This window comes from Danio rerio, chromosome 2 (genome assembly GCF_049306965.1).
Source record: "Danio rerio strain Tuebingen ecotype United States chromosome 2, GRCz12tu, whole genome shotgun sequence".
NCBI lineage: Eukaryota > Metazoa > Chordata > Actinopteri > Cypriniformes > Danionidae > Danio > Danio rerio.
This window is the reverse complement of record NC_133177.1, coordinates 13349659-13365211: the sequence shown is the minus strand read 5'-3', so window position 1 is coordinate 13365211 and position 15553 is coordinate 13349659. Positions and strand designations below refer to the sequence as shown.

General features: G+C 33.8%; 1 protein-coding gene across 31 annotated transcripts in view; it reads right to left on the bottom strand.

Moving 5' to 3' along the window:
• The window catches only part of kmt2cb (lysine (K)-specific methyltransferase 2Cb), a 189975-nt gene that overhangs the window by 103774 nt on the left and 70648 nt on the right, over positions 1-15553 (bottom strand). For all 31 annotated transcript variants that reach the window (XM_009298109.4, XM_017351380.3, XM_005163297.5 and 28 more), the window contains exons 7-8: positions 15280-15389; positions 429-591 (exon numbers count right to left, since the gene is read on the bottom strand). In XM_009298109.4, coding sequence (XP_009296384.1) covers positions 429-591; positions 15280-15389 — 273 coding nt within the window. The remainder of the gene's footprint in view (positions 1-428; positions 592-15279; positions 15390-15553) is intronic.

Here is a 15553-nt window from a genome sequence, read left to right as displayed (position 1 = left end):
GATATCTAGATATTTTTAAAACACACTAAATAAATTTTAAGCTACGAAAAATCTCAATAGTGTTTCCTGTTTTTTTTTTCCTGTCAAATAAAAATAACCGGCCTACCTCAAACTACAGATTGTCTAGTTTTTATTTTTTTAAAAAGGTAACGTGACATCTGCATAATTTGGGGATAGTCTAGAGCTGAGCCAGTTGACAATTTTTATTTTTTTTCAATCATCTCAGACAGTATTCTATTTTACAAAATTTATTACATTGATTTAACAAATATTTAAAAATAATACTGAAGATGAAAAAAAAACGATTTTTTATTGTTACAATTTGTAGTTTTCCATTTTCTTCTCAATAAATGTTCGCAAACCAGTTTGATCCTGAAAGAGTGCACTGAATAAATTATATAAAACTGAGAAATAAAGATGTTTCTCACATTTGCTGATGGCCAGCTCAATGTGTTCTGTGCACAGGACAGAACGCCTCCTGAAATCCTGAAAGGTGCCGGCAGCCCCCACACAGGGGTAATGGTACGAGCGATCACACCCCTCCTCACAGCACTTGATGGATGCTCCAAGGCGCTTACAATATGCACAATGCTATAAAGAGAGAAAAGCATTGATGAGAGGCAATTGAAGAAACAAAACAAAATACAATCAAAATACAATTTGATGTTTAAATGTGTTAAAAGAGGGCCCATCAATTAAATTACACAAAACACACCTGAATAATCAAGGTATGAGGCCTCATTTTTGCCATGGTAACACTATCAGTTTGAGCATGTGAAAATTTGTCATACAAGTGAGAAAAGGGTGAGACCAAACAAGATGATTAGACATAAAAAAAAGCGAGCGATTGGTCCGTGGTTTAAATTTAAGTATAGAGAGGTAGTGTTTTGTTCTTTGATTGGTCTTCCGCAATCACCTGATGTGATTTCGCAGGTGAAAGTTCACCAAGCTTGAACTTTTCTTATACTGCAAATCTTGATGCTCATCTCTGACTTGTTTTTTTCTTTTTAATTTTAACCATCCATTTACAAATTCTTTCAAATGTGACAAATAACAGATTTATGTGTTTACACTTGAAACATTGCACATGCTTAAACCAATTTTTGGGGAGTTTTTTGCAACCATAATGCTCACAGAATGGTGTAGGATGTTTATTTATTTATTTACTTTGTTAAAATAACCTATATAAGCTGCACAGAATGTTCATTCATTGCTATTTTTTATATATATATATTTAACTAATGTATAGTTATATCAGTAACAAACTCTGACTGAATTAGCTCAGACCTGCTCGCTTTGAGCATACTCTCTAAAAAAATTTCCTTCTCTTGGTTGTCTGACCAACAATTATAATTGATCCCTTTATTGGATTATCATGAAAAAGACATAGCAATCATGAACCTGTGGGTTTATCCTATATATTTTTCTGTGTGCCTCTGATCTCTATGACTTTCTTCCAAGAAGACATTGCATAGTTTAAAAAATGAATGGTCATTTTGCTACTGCATAACTGGCAAACAATCATTTCTTTATATATTTGCTAAATAATTTTCGATTTCAGAAAGCAATGGCAGGCCTAACATCATAAGCTTGTTTATAGACTAACGAGAAATGCATGTCCCGTTATACTATATTATTCTGTACAATTCAATGGTAAGAAATGAATTTCATATAGCCTTTGATGTCTTCTTTATTAAATGTGTTTTAAAACATTTTAAAGCATGCTTGGTATTATATTTGCATACTGCATTTTTCCAGATGAGCGTACACCTGAAAAGCACTTTATTTGCATGCAAACAATGTACACACGATATATTTAACCTCCAAACACTACTCCAGGCACGCGCTACACTAGCTCGCAAATGGCTTATCATGTTAATGTAATCCCAGACATCCCAAGTCTCCTGGAAGCTTTGGGAGACTCCTGGATGGCCGCAAACGTATGATAATCTTCTGGAAATCAAGCGTCTCCCCGCCCGGTCCTTTAATACTTCGCACACCCCTCTCCACTGCATCCCTCTCGCCGCTCAGGTACATCGCACACACACGCCCCACCGCTCTTCAGATACGTCACGCACCATCACCGCTACCAAGAGATGGTGGAAAAGAAATACATCTGAGAGATCTTAATCAGTAGTGAAAATTTCGGGTTTTAAGAAAAATGTTAAATGTAATAGAGCCCCGTTATATTATTCCTTCATAAGCCCATTTCAGTCAGATAATTCCTGCTTTCAGATCCACTGAAATGGCAGGTGACAGTCAAATCAAGCAGATCTGTGCTGTCTGAAAAAAAGGTGGACACTTATCTTTCTGAAAATAAATAATACTTAATTGATTGAAACTGAGTTCCATATAAAAAGCTAAATTGTTCTTTTCATTTTATTTGTTTAACTGCTACAATTTTATATTTATTTTTTTATAAGCAGCTTTTTGGTTTTGAGTATAAAGAAGGATTTGTTTTATTTGCTGCTAAGCAGAAACCCCAGAAGTAAAGCTCTATCACTGTTTAAAGTAAGTGAAAAAAAACAGTATCATACTTTTATGATGTTAGTTTTAATACATTAAAATCTGGCTTTTTTCTCTTTTTTTTTTTTTGCTGTATCGAAAACGTACCGAACCGTGACACCACTGTATCGTATCGAACCGAGCCTCAAAATCACTGAGATGTTGGTGCTGTTTTAACATGTATAATTTAAAAAAAAGAGACTTGTTGGGTTTTTATCACTCCAATATGACAGCAGACACACTATACCTACACACAGTTCTGTCCAAACAGGTTACAGCTTTTGATTTTCATCATAGGTTCCCTTTAATTCTTGTGCTGAACATAAAAAAATGTATTTTGAAGAATTTGGATGACCAAACAGGTGCTGTTGATAGGACACTGTGGATGTCATTGTGAACAAGCAGCTCTTGGGTTAAGTACATTGCAAAAAAAGGCATGTTTAAGAGAAGAAAGTAATGTATTCATGTTTTTAAAAAAAACTTGAGAGTTAAGGCCCGTGCACACCAAGGTGCTTTTTGCTCGCATTTTCTGCCGATGTTTAACGCCTGGTGACTAAATAAAGGTCGCCAATGTGAACGTGCACACCAACGTGAAAAATGACAGGCACAAAAGCATCATTTTTTAAAGAAATGCCTCATGCTTTTTTTTTTTTGTACACGTGCATGGAGCTGCTGAAGTTACAGTAAACAGCACTTGGAGGCACTCAAGAGCAAAACTGTTAATGAGAGCGCACATTGAAGAAGATGCCGAAAGGGCGATATGAACATGGAGCTGCTTATTGCACTGGTGAACAATAATCATTTCTTTATCGCTAGAGCTGAAGCTGCTACTTGAACCATCGATGCTTGTTTGAATCGCCAGTAACTTTAACAACAAGTGTGTCAACTTTCGCTCTTCTTCTGTGTTACAAGCAGGTGTCAGAAGCTTAAAGTTGTGTAGCATCATCAAACGTCAAGGAGTGATTTTGCAGACTCTTCTGCTCGACACCAATGAAAATCGATGAAAAACACTGACAATAAACGCAAACGAAAAGCGTCCCAGTGTGTATGAGCCTATGACAGCGTTTTCATTTTTGTGGTCAAGCATCACATTAATTTCAATAAAACTAAATATTTAGGCCTATTTTTAAGTTTGTTTATTTAGTTTCTGAGATAAAAACTGTGAATTGTGATTTTCCTAAAAAAAAGTTCTCTTTAGTATTCTAGGGAAGGACATACAGACTGTTATGCCTCAGAAAATCTGATCTGCTTTTTTTTTTTTTTTTTTTTTTCAAATAACATTTCAGTTATTTTGGCAAATATTCCATTTCTATCTGATTTATTTTCACATACAAATGAGGCCTGTAACCAATCTCTATGTATATGTTTTTTTTCTTTTTTCATAGTCAAGGAACATATCCTATCTGTATCACATATTAGCAAAAAATCTGAACTGGGTCACATTGAAACTGACAGCGTAAACAGTTACTGAGTTTTAATACAAAGATACAGGGAGATCACGACTGCTGCTCTCCAGGATTGAGCTTGTCTACCCAGACCATAATTGAAACTTTAAGGCTGATCCCATAATAAACATTTAAGCTTAAACATCAGCCATTTAATATAAAACCAAACAAACCTATGCATGTAAGTGTAATGCCTGTGGTCAGACTAACAGCTAGTGAGAGACATGAACATAAACCACAATGATGACAGACGATCAGTGATGTGTAATTATCCCATCATGCCTGTAATCTCCTACAGACCACAGAAGAAAGAGGCCAATTTACTAAACAGTTTTGCCACTATTGTGTGCAATATCTCAGCACCATGTGTAATAAAATAAAGTCTTTTACATTATAAAGTTTATTACAGTTTATTTTTTAGATTTGCAATAAGCCAAATCTACTTTAAATATTTGGCAGATTCATGTAATTGAATGAGTGCTTTAGTGATGCTGCAAATTCACACGAGAGTAAGATTGCAGTAGTATACTGTATACTCTTTTAGAATCAGCCCGTATTACTGTGAAACAAATGTATTGTAGTTAACTTTGACTAGCTAGTTGAATTAACATAAAATTAAGTGTTAGATTAACTTTCCTGGATTTAGCTCATTAAAACAGCTCTAATATTATCTGTCAATGTCGCCTTGTAAAAACAAAATAGTGTAAAAAAATTAAAAATTAACAACAATTAGTTTATAGTCTAATGATAATTTACTCCCAACATGGGGTTAGGTAAAGTATCACTCTCATTATACCTATTACTATGATAAAAAATTCATCATACTAATAAAAACTCTCTGCTTTTGTATAGCTACAATACTGGAATTTCTAGCTTACTGTATACTGCTTACTGTATACTGTATACTTTCTAGCTTACTGTATACTGTATAATGTCTCTTTCTAGATACTGTACTTAAAGGCATAAAATAGAAACAGTATCTAACTTTAGAATTTAGTTTATTCAAATTATTTTCTTATCAACTAAAAAGCTGTTATCTGAAATTTTAACAGCTAGGACTGGGATCACGCAGTGGCGCAGTAGGTAGTGCTGTCGCCTCACAGCAAGAAGGTCGCTGAGTCGATCCTTGGCTCAGTTGCCGTTTCTGTGTGGAGTTTGCATGTTCTCCCTGCATTCGGATGGGTTTCCTCCGGGTGCTCCGGTTTCCCCCACAGTCCAAAGACATGTGGTACAGGTAAACTAGGTAGGCCAAATTGTCCGTAGTGTAGGAGTGTTTGTGCAAATGTGTGTGTGGATGTTTCCCAGAGATGGGTTGCAGCTGAAAAGGAAACCGCTGGGTAAAAATGTGCTGGATAAGTCGGTGGTTCATTCCACTTTGTTCATTCCACTGTGGCGACCCCGGATTAATATAGGGACTAAGTCTACAAGAAAATGAATGAATAATAATAATAATAATAATTATTATTATTATTATTATTTTTATTAATAGTCCCAAGACAAGCGGTACAGCTGGACTGAAAAAAACTAATTGACTGGAGTGTGTGTGTGTGTGTGTGTGTGTGTGTGTGTGTGTGTGTGTGTGTGTGTGTGTGTGTGTGTGTGTGTGTGTGTGTGTGTGCGTGAATGAGTGTGTATGGGAGTTTCCCAATTACTGGGTTGCGGCAGGAAGAGCATCTACTGAGCAAAACATATAAACTGGTGTTTATAAAAACAAATGCCACTGTGGCCCTGATAAAAATGTTAATCATGAGCAGTTAGCCAATCCTGATCAATTCTTAACGACAGTAAAACTGTTCAGAGCTTATTTTATTAACTCATGCCAAAGAAATTAAGTAACAATATATTTTATTTCATAGGTCTGGTGATCTAATTGTAATATTCCCAAATGTTTAATTTGGCTTAAACTACACTGTTAACCCTTACTGTAGATTATGCAGTAAATAACTGTAAAATAGCCAGTGTTTTGCTGTAATAAAAGGAAACAATATTTTACTGTAAAAGGAGCAGAATTTGTATAAAATTTACAAGTAAAATTTAAAGTAAAGTAATTTACTTTATGTACCCATTACAGATAGTTACTGTGATAATAAATGGTAAATTACTGCTCAACCATTATTACCCCATGTACTCTGAAGCTTTATGTTGCTATATATATATATATATATATATATATATATTTTTTTTTTTTTTTTTTTTTTTTTTTAATAAATATATACATATACTGTTTGGTATGTGTATGGTCAGTATTGAGGAGAAAGTTAGACAATGCATTGATGATAAGCTAAATTTCTCTGCAGCCATCTCTGTGTTTTCTTTGGTTCCTTTTATGTTTTTAACATTGAGTATCAGGAGTCAACCAATGTCAATGTCACAGAGCTAATTAAAAGGTAATGATATCGACGAGATGCATTTAAAGGCAAAAATATTCACACAGAGCAACCAAATTATCACAATCATTTTTATAACTTTGTTTACTTTTCTATAATTAATCTAATTTGCCTAGTTTAGCCTATAGTTAAGCTTTTAAATTGCACTTTAAGCTGAATATTAGTATTTTGTTAAATAACTAGTAAAAATGTGTTATTTAAAAAATATCTTAAACAGCACGTACATACATTTTTGCAGAGACTCAATGAACTTGTTTGGAAAACTTCAAATGACTTAGGTAAAAATGGCATTAACAGTATAGTATAAAGGCTTTCCTAAATAAATGTATTAATCAGGTTATTTGTTTTTTTTTATTATTATTACTACAGGTTTGGAACAACATGAGGATCAGATTATTTATTTATTTTTTATTTTTTTGCTTTGGATGAAGTTTTTATATTTTTATTGTTTTTATTCAATGGTATGTGCATGATTGTGATAAATGTAGGCAATTCCTTTGAAAATATGCTATGTACCAGGGATGTCAAACTCCTGAAGGGCCACAGCCCAGCAGAATTTAGTTCCAGCCCTGCTTCAACACACTACCTTTAGATTTAGTTTGATCAGGTGTGTTTAATTAGTATAACTGTACTGTTACACTGTAGATTGTGCAGTAAATAACTGTAAAATAGCCAGTGTTTTCCTTTGATAAAAGGAAACATTTATTATTTATTAACACATATTATTTTACTGTAAAAGCAGTAGACTTTGTATGAAATTGTGTAGTGCAAAGAATAAATTCCAGTAATTTACTTTATGTACTCATTACAGATAGTAACTGACAATAAATAGCAAATTACTGTTCAACCATTACTGTCCCATCTTCTCTGATGGTTTATGTTGCTATTTATAGAGACGTGCATTTTAAAGGCAGACAATAATGATTTAGGCATCACCACACACTCCCACAGGCTGTCTGTCTTATTCTAAACACAAAGGTGTTAGAAAGAGTTTTCAGAAAATGCTGGCCCTTTAAGGGAGCCAGGTGTTTGATTTGTTTACTGCTGAGTGTGCTCTATTCTCTGTCCATCAATTCAGATGTAGAGTCTGATATGTTTTAGGCTTTAAATAAGAATCTACAATGAGTAAGTAAAATGTGTTCAAATGTTTTTGAGGGTTTCTAAAATAAGGCTGTGTTTTAAGTTATATTGTTGTTATCTTGAACTGTGTACTTGAAAGCTACATTGTTAGCTAGTTAGCCTCTCCTCACTTCTTACATTACTTTTGTTTAAGTATATGTATTTATTGGATATTGCATACTGCCATAATGTACAGATGCTAACAGTTGTATGTATCTTTCTGGCAACTAAGCCAAAATTAAATTCCATCATCTCAGTAAGGTAACATGTGCACATCATCACAGGGAATCACAAAAACATGATACACATAGCCATCCACATACAAAAGCTCCACTGTCAGGTCCCAGGTTGTGAGTTTGTTGCTAAGTATTTTTCAGAGCAGTGTTTCCACCTATGAATTTATATTAGAAACAATAAAAAAAGTTTGTTGTCATGAGATAATTACAACAATAAAAGATTGGATCCTTTGGTTTTTCGGTGTTGCCAACTTTATTTTTATTTTTTATAATTATTTTAAACTTTTTTATTGAGATTTGACACAGTTTTTAATTATTTAAAACTTTAAAATTTAAAATAATTATGTTGTGTTTTTGCTGTTAATTTGCTGATCTACCTTCCTGCAGATTTCAGTTGCTATCCATATCAAACACACCTAAACCAATTAATTAGGACCTGAACACCACTTGATAATTACAGGCAGGTGTGTTTGATATGGGTAGCAACTGAAATCTGCAAGAAGGTAGATATCCAGGAACAGGACTGAGCACCCCTGCTATATACCATGGGGGTCAAACTCCAAGTTCCTGGAGAACTGCAGCGCAGCAGAGTTTAGTACCCACCCTGCTTCAACATTACCTGTTGTTAGTTTGATCAGGTGTGTTTAATTAGAGTTACAGCTTAAAGCTTAAAGTCCCGGTCACACTGCACTTTTCTCCCTATAGACTTCCATTCATACGCATGTGAGTACTGCTGACCTGGAATGATAGCTTATGCGACAAATTTCATAATTCGCAGCATTGGAAAGTTCAAGCTTGTAGAACGCTGACATGTAAAATCACATTATGTGATTGCTTGAGACCAATCAAAGATAAAAACATGACCTCTCTGGCTTGCTTTTTCAACTTTGCAGTGCAGTATGACATAATTTTGCATGCTCAAAGGTTAATGTGACCGCAGCCTTACTGTGCAGACCTGTAATATGCAAGACAATATTTATATCTGCTGATTTCTTAATTTTGTTATACTTTTTCTGTTATTTATTTGTTTGGTGCCAAAACAATAAAATAAATTTGTCTGAAAAATTTTATGCCTTCTATTTTTTTAATAACAGCTAAGAATACTGATTAATTTTAGTAACACTACAATAACTATATATGACATACTATTAATGTGTATGCAGTATAATCCTGTGATTTGTAACACTACAATACAATGATTAACTGTACACAGTTTCCAGTTAGTTACCACTGCTGCTCTATTACAGTAATTAACTGGCAACACTGTTGCCAGCTACTCACTGTATCGGTTAAGTTACAGTAAATAACTGGCAACACTGTTGCCAGCCACTTACTGTAATGGTTCAGTTACAGTAACTGGCAAGACTGTTGCCAGTTACTTACTGTAACCGAACTTTTACAATGAGTGACTGGCAACAGTGTTGCCAGTATTCTACTGTAAAAAAAACCCCGGTAAGGTCTAACAGTGTACAACTGTTACTCATAACAGCTTCCTTAAAACACTTACACATTTCTCTCTAAACACTAGCTAATTGAATCTACCTGTTTTCTGTTTCTGTACATCGCTTGGTTAATAAGCTGCTCATGTACGCATTAAAACAGCTTATAGGAGGAGGAGTTGGAGCTCAAGCTCTCCCTCGCTGGAGCTCAAGTGGCTCTGCAGCAAGCAGTGTCTCATTAAATAAGCCACCTTTGCAAACTTTCAAATCAAATGTTAAAACGCTAATATCAACCTATTTATTTATCTGAACTAGGGCTGGGAGACAATACAGTACCATTTTTGTAAACTCAATCAATATATTGTATATTTAAATTCATAATAAACAAAAACCAATAGGCGACAATTATATGCAGACAACTTCCAATGAAAATTTGTAGCACATTCAATGGATGCTACAGTATCGCATGATGCCACATGAAAAAAATTCATGAATGAGAGTGAAGTGAGGCAACTGACACAGGTAGGTTGTGTGATAATGACAAACGGCGGATGTACAGTACTGTTGTATATCCAAATTCTATTCATACTACTCACATTTATGCTATAAAACTGTAAAATGTAGTAAATTCACCTTTAAATTAAGTACCTACTCGAGTAGTAATCGATTTCAGTCGAAGCATATTTATTTATTTTTTTTACATTTTAAAGTAAATTAAAATTAAAGTAATGTAATCATTTATATTTAATCACATACCTCAATCTATTTAGAATTCAGGGCAAATGCTTGATTAAAAATATATAAAGATTAAATAAATATTAATAAAAAACATAACATTTTTTAACACTTATTCACGTTTAAAGCTCATGATTTTGGTCCGACACAAAAATAACGATAATAATCAAATAAAATGCAAAATGTAAGCACGCACAAAATTTAAATGTTCATATTGCATTTAAGGGTTATGATTACGACTAGCATTTGATGTTTTTTCTTTCATAGCGAACACAATGTCGTACATGAAAATAAATATTTACTGGGTCAGCATAACTTTTCTAGCCAATATAACGTTGAATATAATGCAAGAGGGAATCTGATAAAGACAAATGTTTCATTTTACCTGTGAAATAAAATGGATTAATAATGTTGTCAATGACAAATGACGAGCAAGTCTCAATCATAATAATTTAACATTTAAATTATAAATAGTATTCTATGTGTATATGTATTCTGATGTCATCACTTTACTGTGCATTAATGACAAGGACAAATTTAAAGTCTGTTCAAGTCCACCATTCCAAGGCTATGCAAAATTTTGCATTTTAACCAACAGTAGTTGGTTAGTGTTGTTTTACCATATGTTTGAGAAATAACAATAATAATCTACTCATATTAACCTTTATTTTACATTCACAGAGTTGTGAGAAAATCTTGATTTTAAACAAAATAAATTGTGATTCTCGTTTTAGCCAAAATCGTCCAGCCCTACATGTGAAATATATTGTCAAATTGCATAGCCCTAATCTGAAAAGGCATTTGCCATTAAATGCAGCATTGCTATTAATTCACAAGATCAAATGGCTGAGGGCTATTAAGGAATGTAATTGGAGGGGGTAGCTGCACGGGAGGTGTTAAATGATAAAGCTGATGATGCCACAGCTCTTCTAAGTGCCGTGAACTTTTCAATTTCACAGCTGATCAGCAGTGACCTTTAGCAGCCAGTTAGATCCCTCCTCCAGCTCTAGCCTCTTACAGAATCACAGTAGCATGGCCCAAAACGTCAGCAGTTATATGAGGATCACTGGAATCCTAACAGGTGTCATTAAATGACATTAAATAAGAGCAAGGTATAAATGAAAAATTAGGGCTAGACAGCAGTATGGTGGAAAATGTGCATAGCAGCAAGTAGAAACATGTGAAATTATGTCCTCTCTGCCATCTGTTGGATTACACAGGAACTGTATTCATATTTCTTGGTTTGAGAGCAAAAATAAATAAATAAATAAATAAATAATAACTCAAGAAAATGGTTTTAAATTACTTTAAAAGTCATAAATTACTATAAAAATCACTAATATTGTTATTATTTGATAAAAAGCTAAACCTAATCGGTTTGTTTTTTTCTTACATTAAATTAAATTAAATAGTACATAAAATAAAATGGAAATGTTGCCTTGCTAAATTAAAACGAACAACAAATGGGTCACATTTTACATAAAAGGTTCCATTAGTTAATGTATTTACTACTATCAATGAACAATACTGTTACAACCAGGGCCGGAGCAAGCCCTCTCTATTCTGCCGCCCTAGGCGGCCGCCTAGGTCGCCTCTATGGAAGCGCCGGCCCTGGTTACAACATTCATTAATCGCAGTTCAAAATTTATTTAAAATTAAATTAAAACTAATTGTGCTTGTTGACATTACCTAATGCATTGCAAGTTAACACAAAATCAAAACAAACAACTGTATTTTCATAAACAAATCTTAACAAAAATAGCTAACAATAAACGCTGTAATAAATGCATTGTTCATTGTTTGTTCATGTTAATAAATAAATAAACGTTCCTTTATTTAAAAAATCATTATTACTATATTATATAAATAATACTAAAATAAAATTATATACGGACCAGCTAAGAAAAGCAAAATTTTAAAGCCAAATAAATGAAAAATAAAATCAATTACTACGTTACTATAAATTACTATGTTTAAACATAAACTCAATAAGTCAATATGTATTTGCATGTTACTGCAGATAACCAGTAAATAGAAAAAAATAATAAATACAACTGGTTTATCTAAATTAATAATAAAAAAATAAGTTACTTGAGTAGAATTTAATTTAGAAATACTTTTGAACAGATTTATTTTCAATAATCAAAAAGAGAATTAAATACCACATTACTTTAAATTTTCAAATTTACCACGAACTACATTAAAAATAGGGGTGTAACAGATCATGGTTGAGCCGTGATTTGTACAGATCACAACTCACAGTTTGGAACACGCATAACCCACGGATTAGGCTAATACTTTTTTTTTTTTTGTAGAAAAATCCTAAATTTGTAATGATCGCAGAGAGATTGCCTCTCACATCATTTAAATAATTTGTGTGAAAGCACTTAGGCTTTCCTGTAAAATACAATGATGATGGAAGAAGTTGTGGTAGGTTGAGATGTGGTGGGTTTCTTAGGTTAATAAAGGTGTTTTTTAGTCACTACTTGTTTAGCCTGCATTAATGCATTCAGTGCAAGCTGCATGATTATTCAATAAAAGATTGGGATCTAAACACCCACACAACATGAAATACTGTATGTTTAATGATACAAAAGTACTGGGATAACAGTTTACAGTTTAAACCACTGATGTTTATGGTAAAGATTAAAATCACCATCTTATGCATTTAACTTCTTTCATTCATTTTCTTTTTGGCTAGATCCTTTTATTAATCAGGGGTCGCCACAGCGGAATGAACCACCAACTTATTCAGCATATGTTTTACGAAGCGGATGCACTTCCAGCTGCAACCCATCACTAGGAAACTTCCATTCACACTCATTCACACACATATACTACGGCCAATTTAGCCAACCTAATTTACATGTACCACATGTCTTTGAACTTGTGGGGGAACCCGGAGCACCTGAAAGAAACGCACATTAACGCGGGGAGAACATACAAACTCCACACAGAAATGGCAACTGACCCAGCCGAGGCTCGAACCAGCGACCTTCTTGCTGTGAGAGGGAAGCGCTACCCACTGCACCACCGACTTAACACTCAAAACTAAAAGTTGTAGGCAGCAATTACATTATTTAGCCAATAGGTAGTGACAACCAGCCATCAAAAATATGCTACTGAAAAATTCGGCAAAAATGATACTTTGATACAATAAAGCTAGTGCTGTCAATCGATTAAAAAAACTTAACTAATTAATCGCACCTTTTTTTAAAAAACTAATCGCGATTAATCACATTTAAAATACTGAAACGTGTAATTTTGGCTATTCAAATGTAAAATTAATGTAAACGACAAAAATTATTCAAATTCAAAATATAATTGTTATTAGAATTTTTGTTTAACTTGTAACAGATTTCTTCATGTAAACAACATACCCACAATAAACCATCAAGATCCTGCTTGACAGCCGTATTTTCTACAGAAATTAAAACACAGGCATGTAATTGCCATTTGAATTTCAAAACAATCAATGCCAATAAAAAAAAAACATTGATTCCCATGTTGGATTCTAAGTGGACTGCAAAAAAAACTGCCAAAATACAGGCATTATGGAAAATGGTTGAATACAAACAGTTGCACTCATTGTAAAGTTTTATTGCTGTGAGTTGAGAACATTAATTTTAAAGTAGAAACAATTTTGCCTAATCCTCCTTTACATTCATCCAGTTGCTAAGACTAGGAATATCCCGCAAATGCAGAGAGACTCCCGGATGCCCGGAAATGAATGATAATCTCTCGCAAACCGGTCGTTAAATACATTGCACACCCCTCTCCACCGCATCCCTCCTAGACTTCAGGTATGTCGCGCGCAACTCAATCCCACCGTCCTTCAGGTACGTCTCGCGCGCACATGCCCCTACTCAGATACGTCGCTCACTCCACCCCTGACACCCGTCAACGGGCCTGACACAGACACAAACACACACACACAACACACTGGAGCGACTCCCTTCAGATTCAACACACATGATCGCGTTCATTAAATTTGCTTAAACTAAGCATTCTAAAGTATTACTGTATTTCATAAGGATTCTGACACAACGCGAAGCATACGCTTTCGTTGCGTTTAATGAGGAAACACGCTTAACTTGGAGGGCTCATGCTGAAAGGCAGAGTAATGTCGTCTTTGAAAGCTTGCGACTTCACCAGAGACATTCTGAGTACATTTAGTACATAAACACCAATACTCCGATTTTAATATGACTAAGATTATACTCTTATTAAAAGTCTACCGTGTAGCCTAAGCAGCGATTTTATTACCTTAAAGGAACACAGAGTCACGAAATGCGGAGGATTTTCTTTCTGTTCGCCATGCGGTATCAACTTACAACAGAAAGTTAAAAATGAAACACCCGAAATTGCAAGAAACTCTGAATAACCTGTGATGCAACTAATTGTTTTATACTGAAACTTGCCTTCAAAAAGTTCTTCCTTGGTCTTATCCACATTTCTTGCATGTTAAACATACGTCCACCAAAACATGAAGTAAAAAAAAAACCTGCAGCTGCGTTAATTGACTTAATTTTTTTAACGCAATAATTATTTTAAATTAATCGTATGCGTTAACACACTAATTTTGACAGCGCTAAATGAAACACAAAGTTTTATGAGTGAATAACTGATTCATTTATTGAAAATGAAACCAAAAATAAATATGGCTGTACAAATTATGATGTTAGATTTATACATTTAGCATAATCAGCAACAGTAGTAATAGTGAATTTTTTCTCAATACTAAATATTTTACAATTTAATTTTATTCGGTTGTTTATTCCTTCGTCTTTAAATTTTTAATTTTTTTAAATAAAATTACAGACAAACAAGTTTTGTTTGTTCAACCCAAGTTTCTTGCAGTACTGTTTTTGTAATAAATGAAAAGCAAATTACATTTGCCTCCTCCCTAAAAACCATAATGTGATCTGAACCGTGATTTGTGAACCGTTACACCACTAATTAACAATGTTTTTAAATTCTTAGTGTTCACAATTCACTGTAAGATAACAAGCAAAGACTAGGCATCAAAATAAAGAAAACATTTTTTTTTATTATTGAAAATCTAACATAAGCAGATTAAATTAGGATTCTGGAGTCCACCTACGCTAAAGCCTAAAGAACAGCAATTAGAAAGCTCTAGAAAAGATAGCTGTCACAGATCAAACTGAAATAAAGACGCATTACGGTCAATCGAAAAAGAAGAAGAAAAAAAGAAAAAAAAGAAAAAAAAGAAGAAGAATTGCACTTGGTGCAGCCATTAAAAGAGCTAAGCATTTTAACCATCATTTGCATAAACTTTCAAGTTCTATAGTGAGGTGATGTAACATTTGCATAAAGTTTAAAGACATTATTTTATTCACAAGCCTTCTTACATTTTAGCCAACAAGAACAGAAACATTCAAGCATACAGTACCTCTGTGCTCCCTGAGTGGATGGCTTTGTCCACGTATAGCAGTGATTGATCCTCCGCTTGACACACAAAATTTGACCATAATGCACAGCTTTGATGGGCCCAACATTGACCTATGAGCACAAGGAAGTGGAAAAGAAATCAGTAGACTGAATGAGAATTCTAATCTTGCATTGTTTTCTTTGTAATAAATGGAAATGGAAACAATATGCTATGTGTTTTAAAAAGGCCCATACATTTTGAACCCAATAAAGAAAAGACAGTTAATAGCAGAACA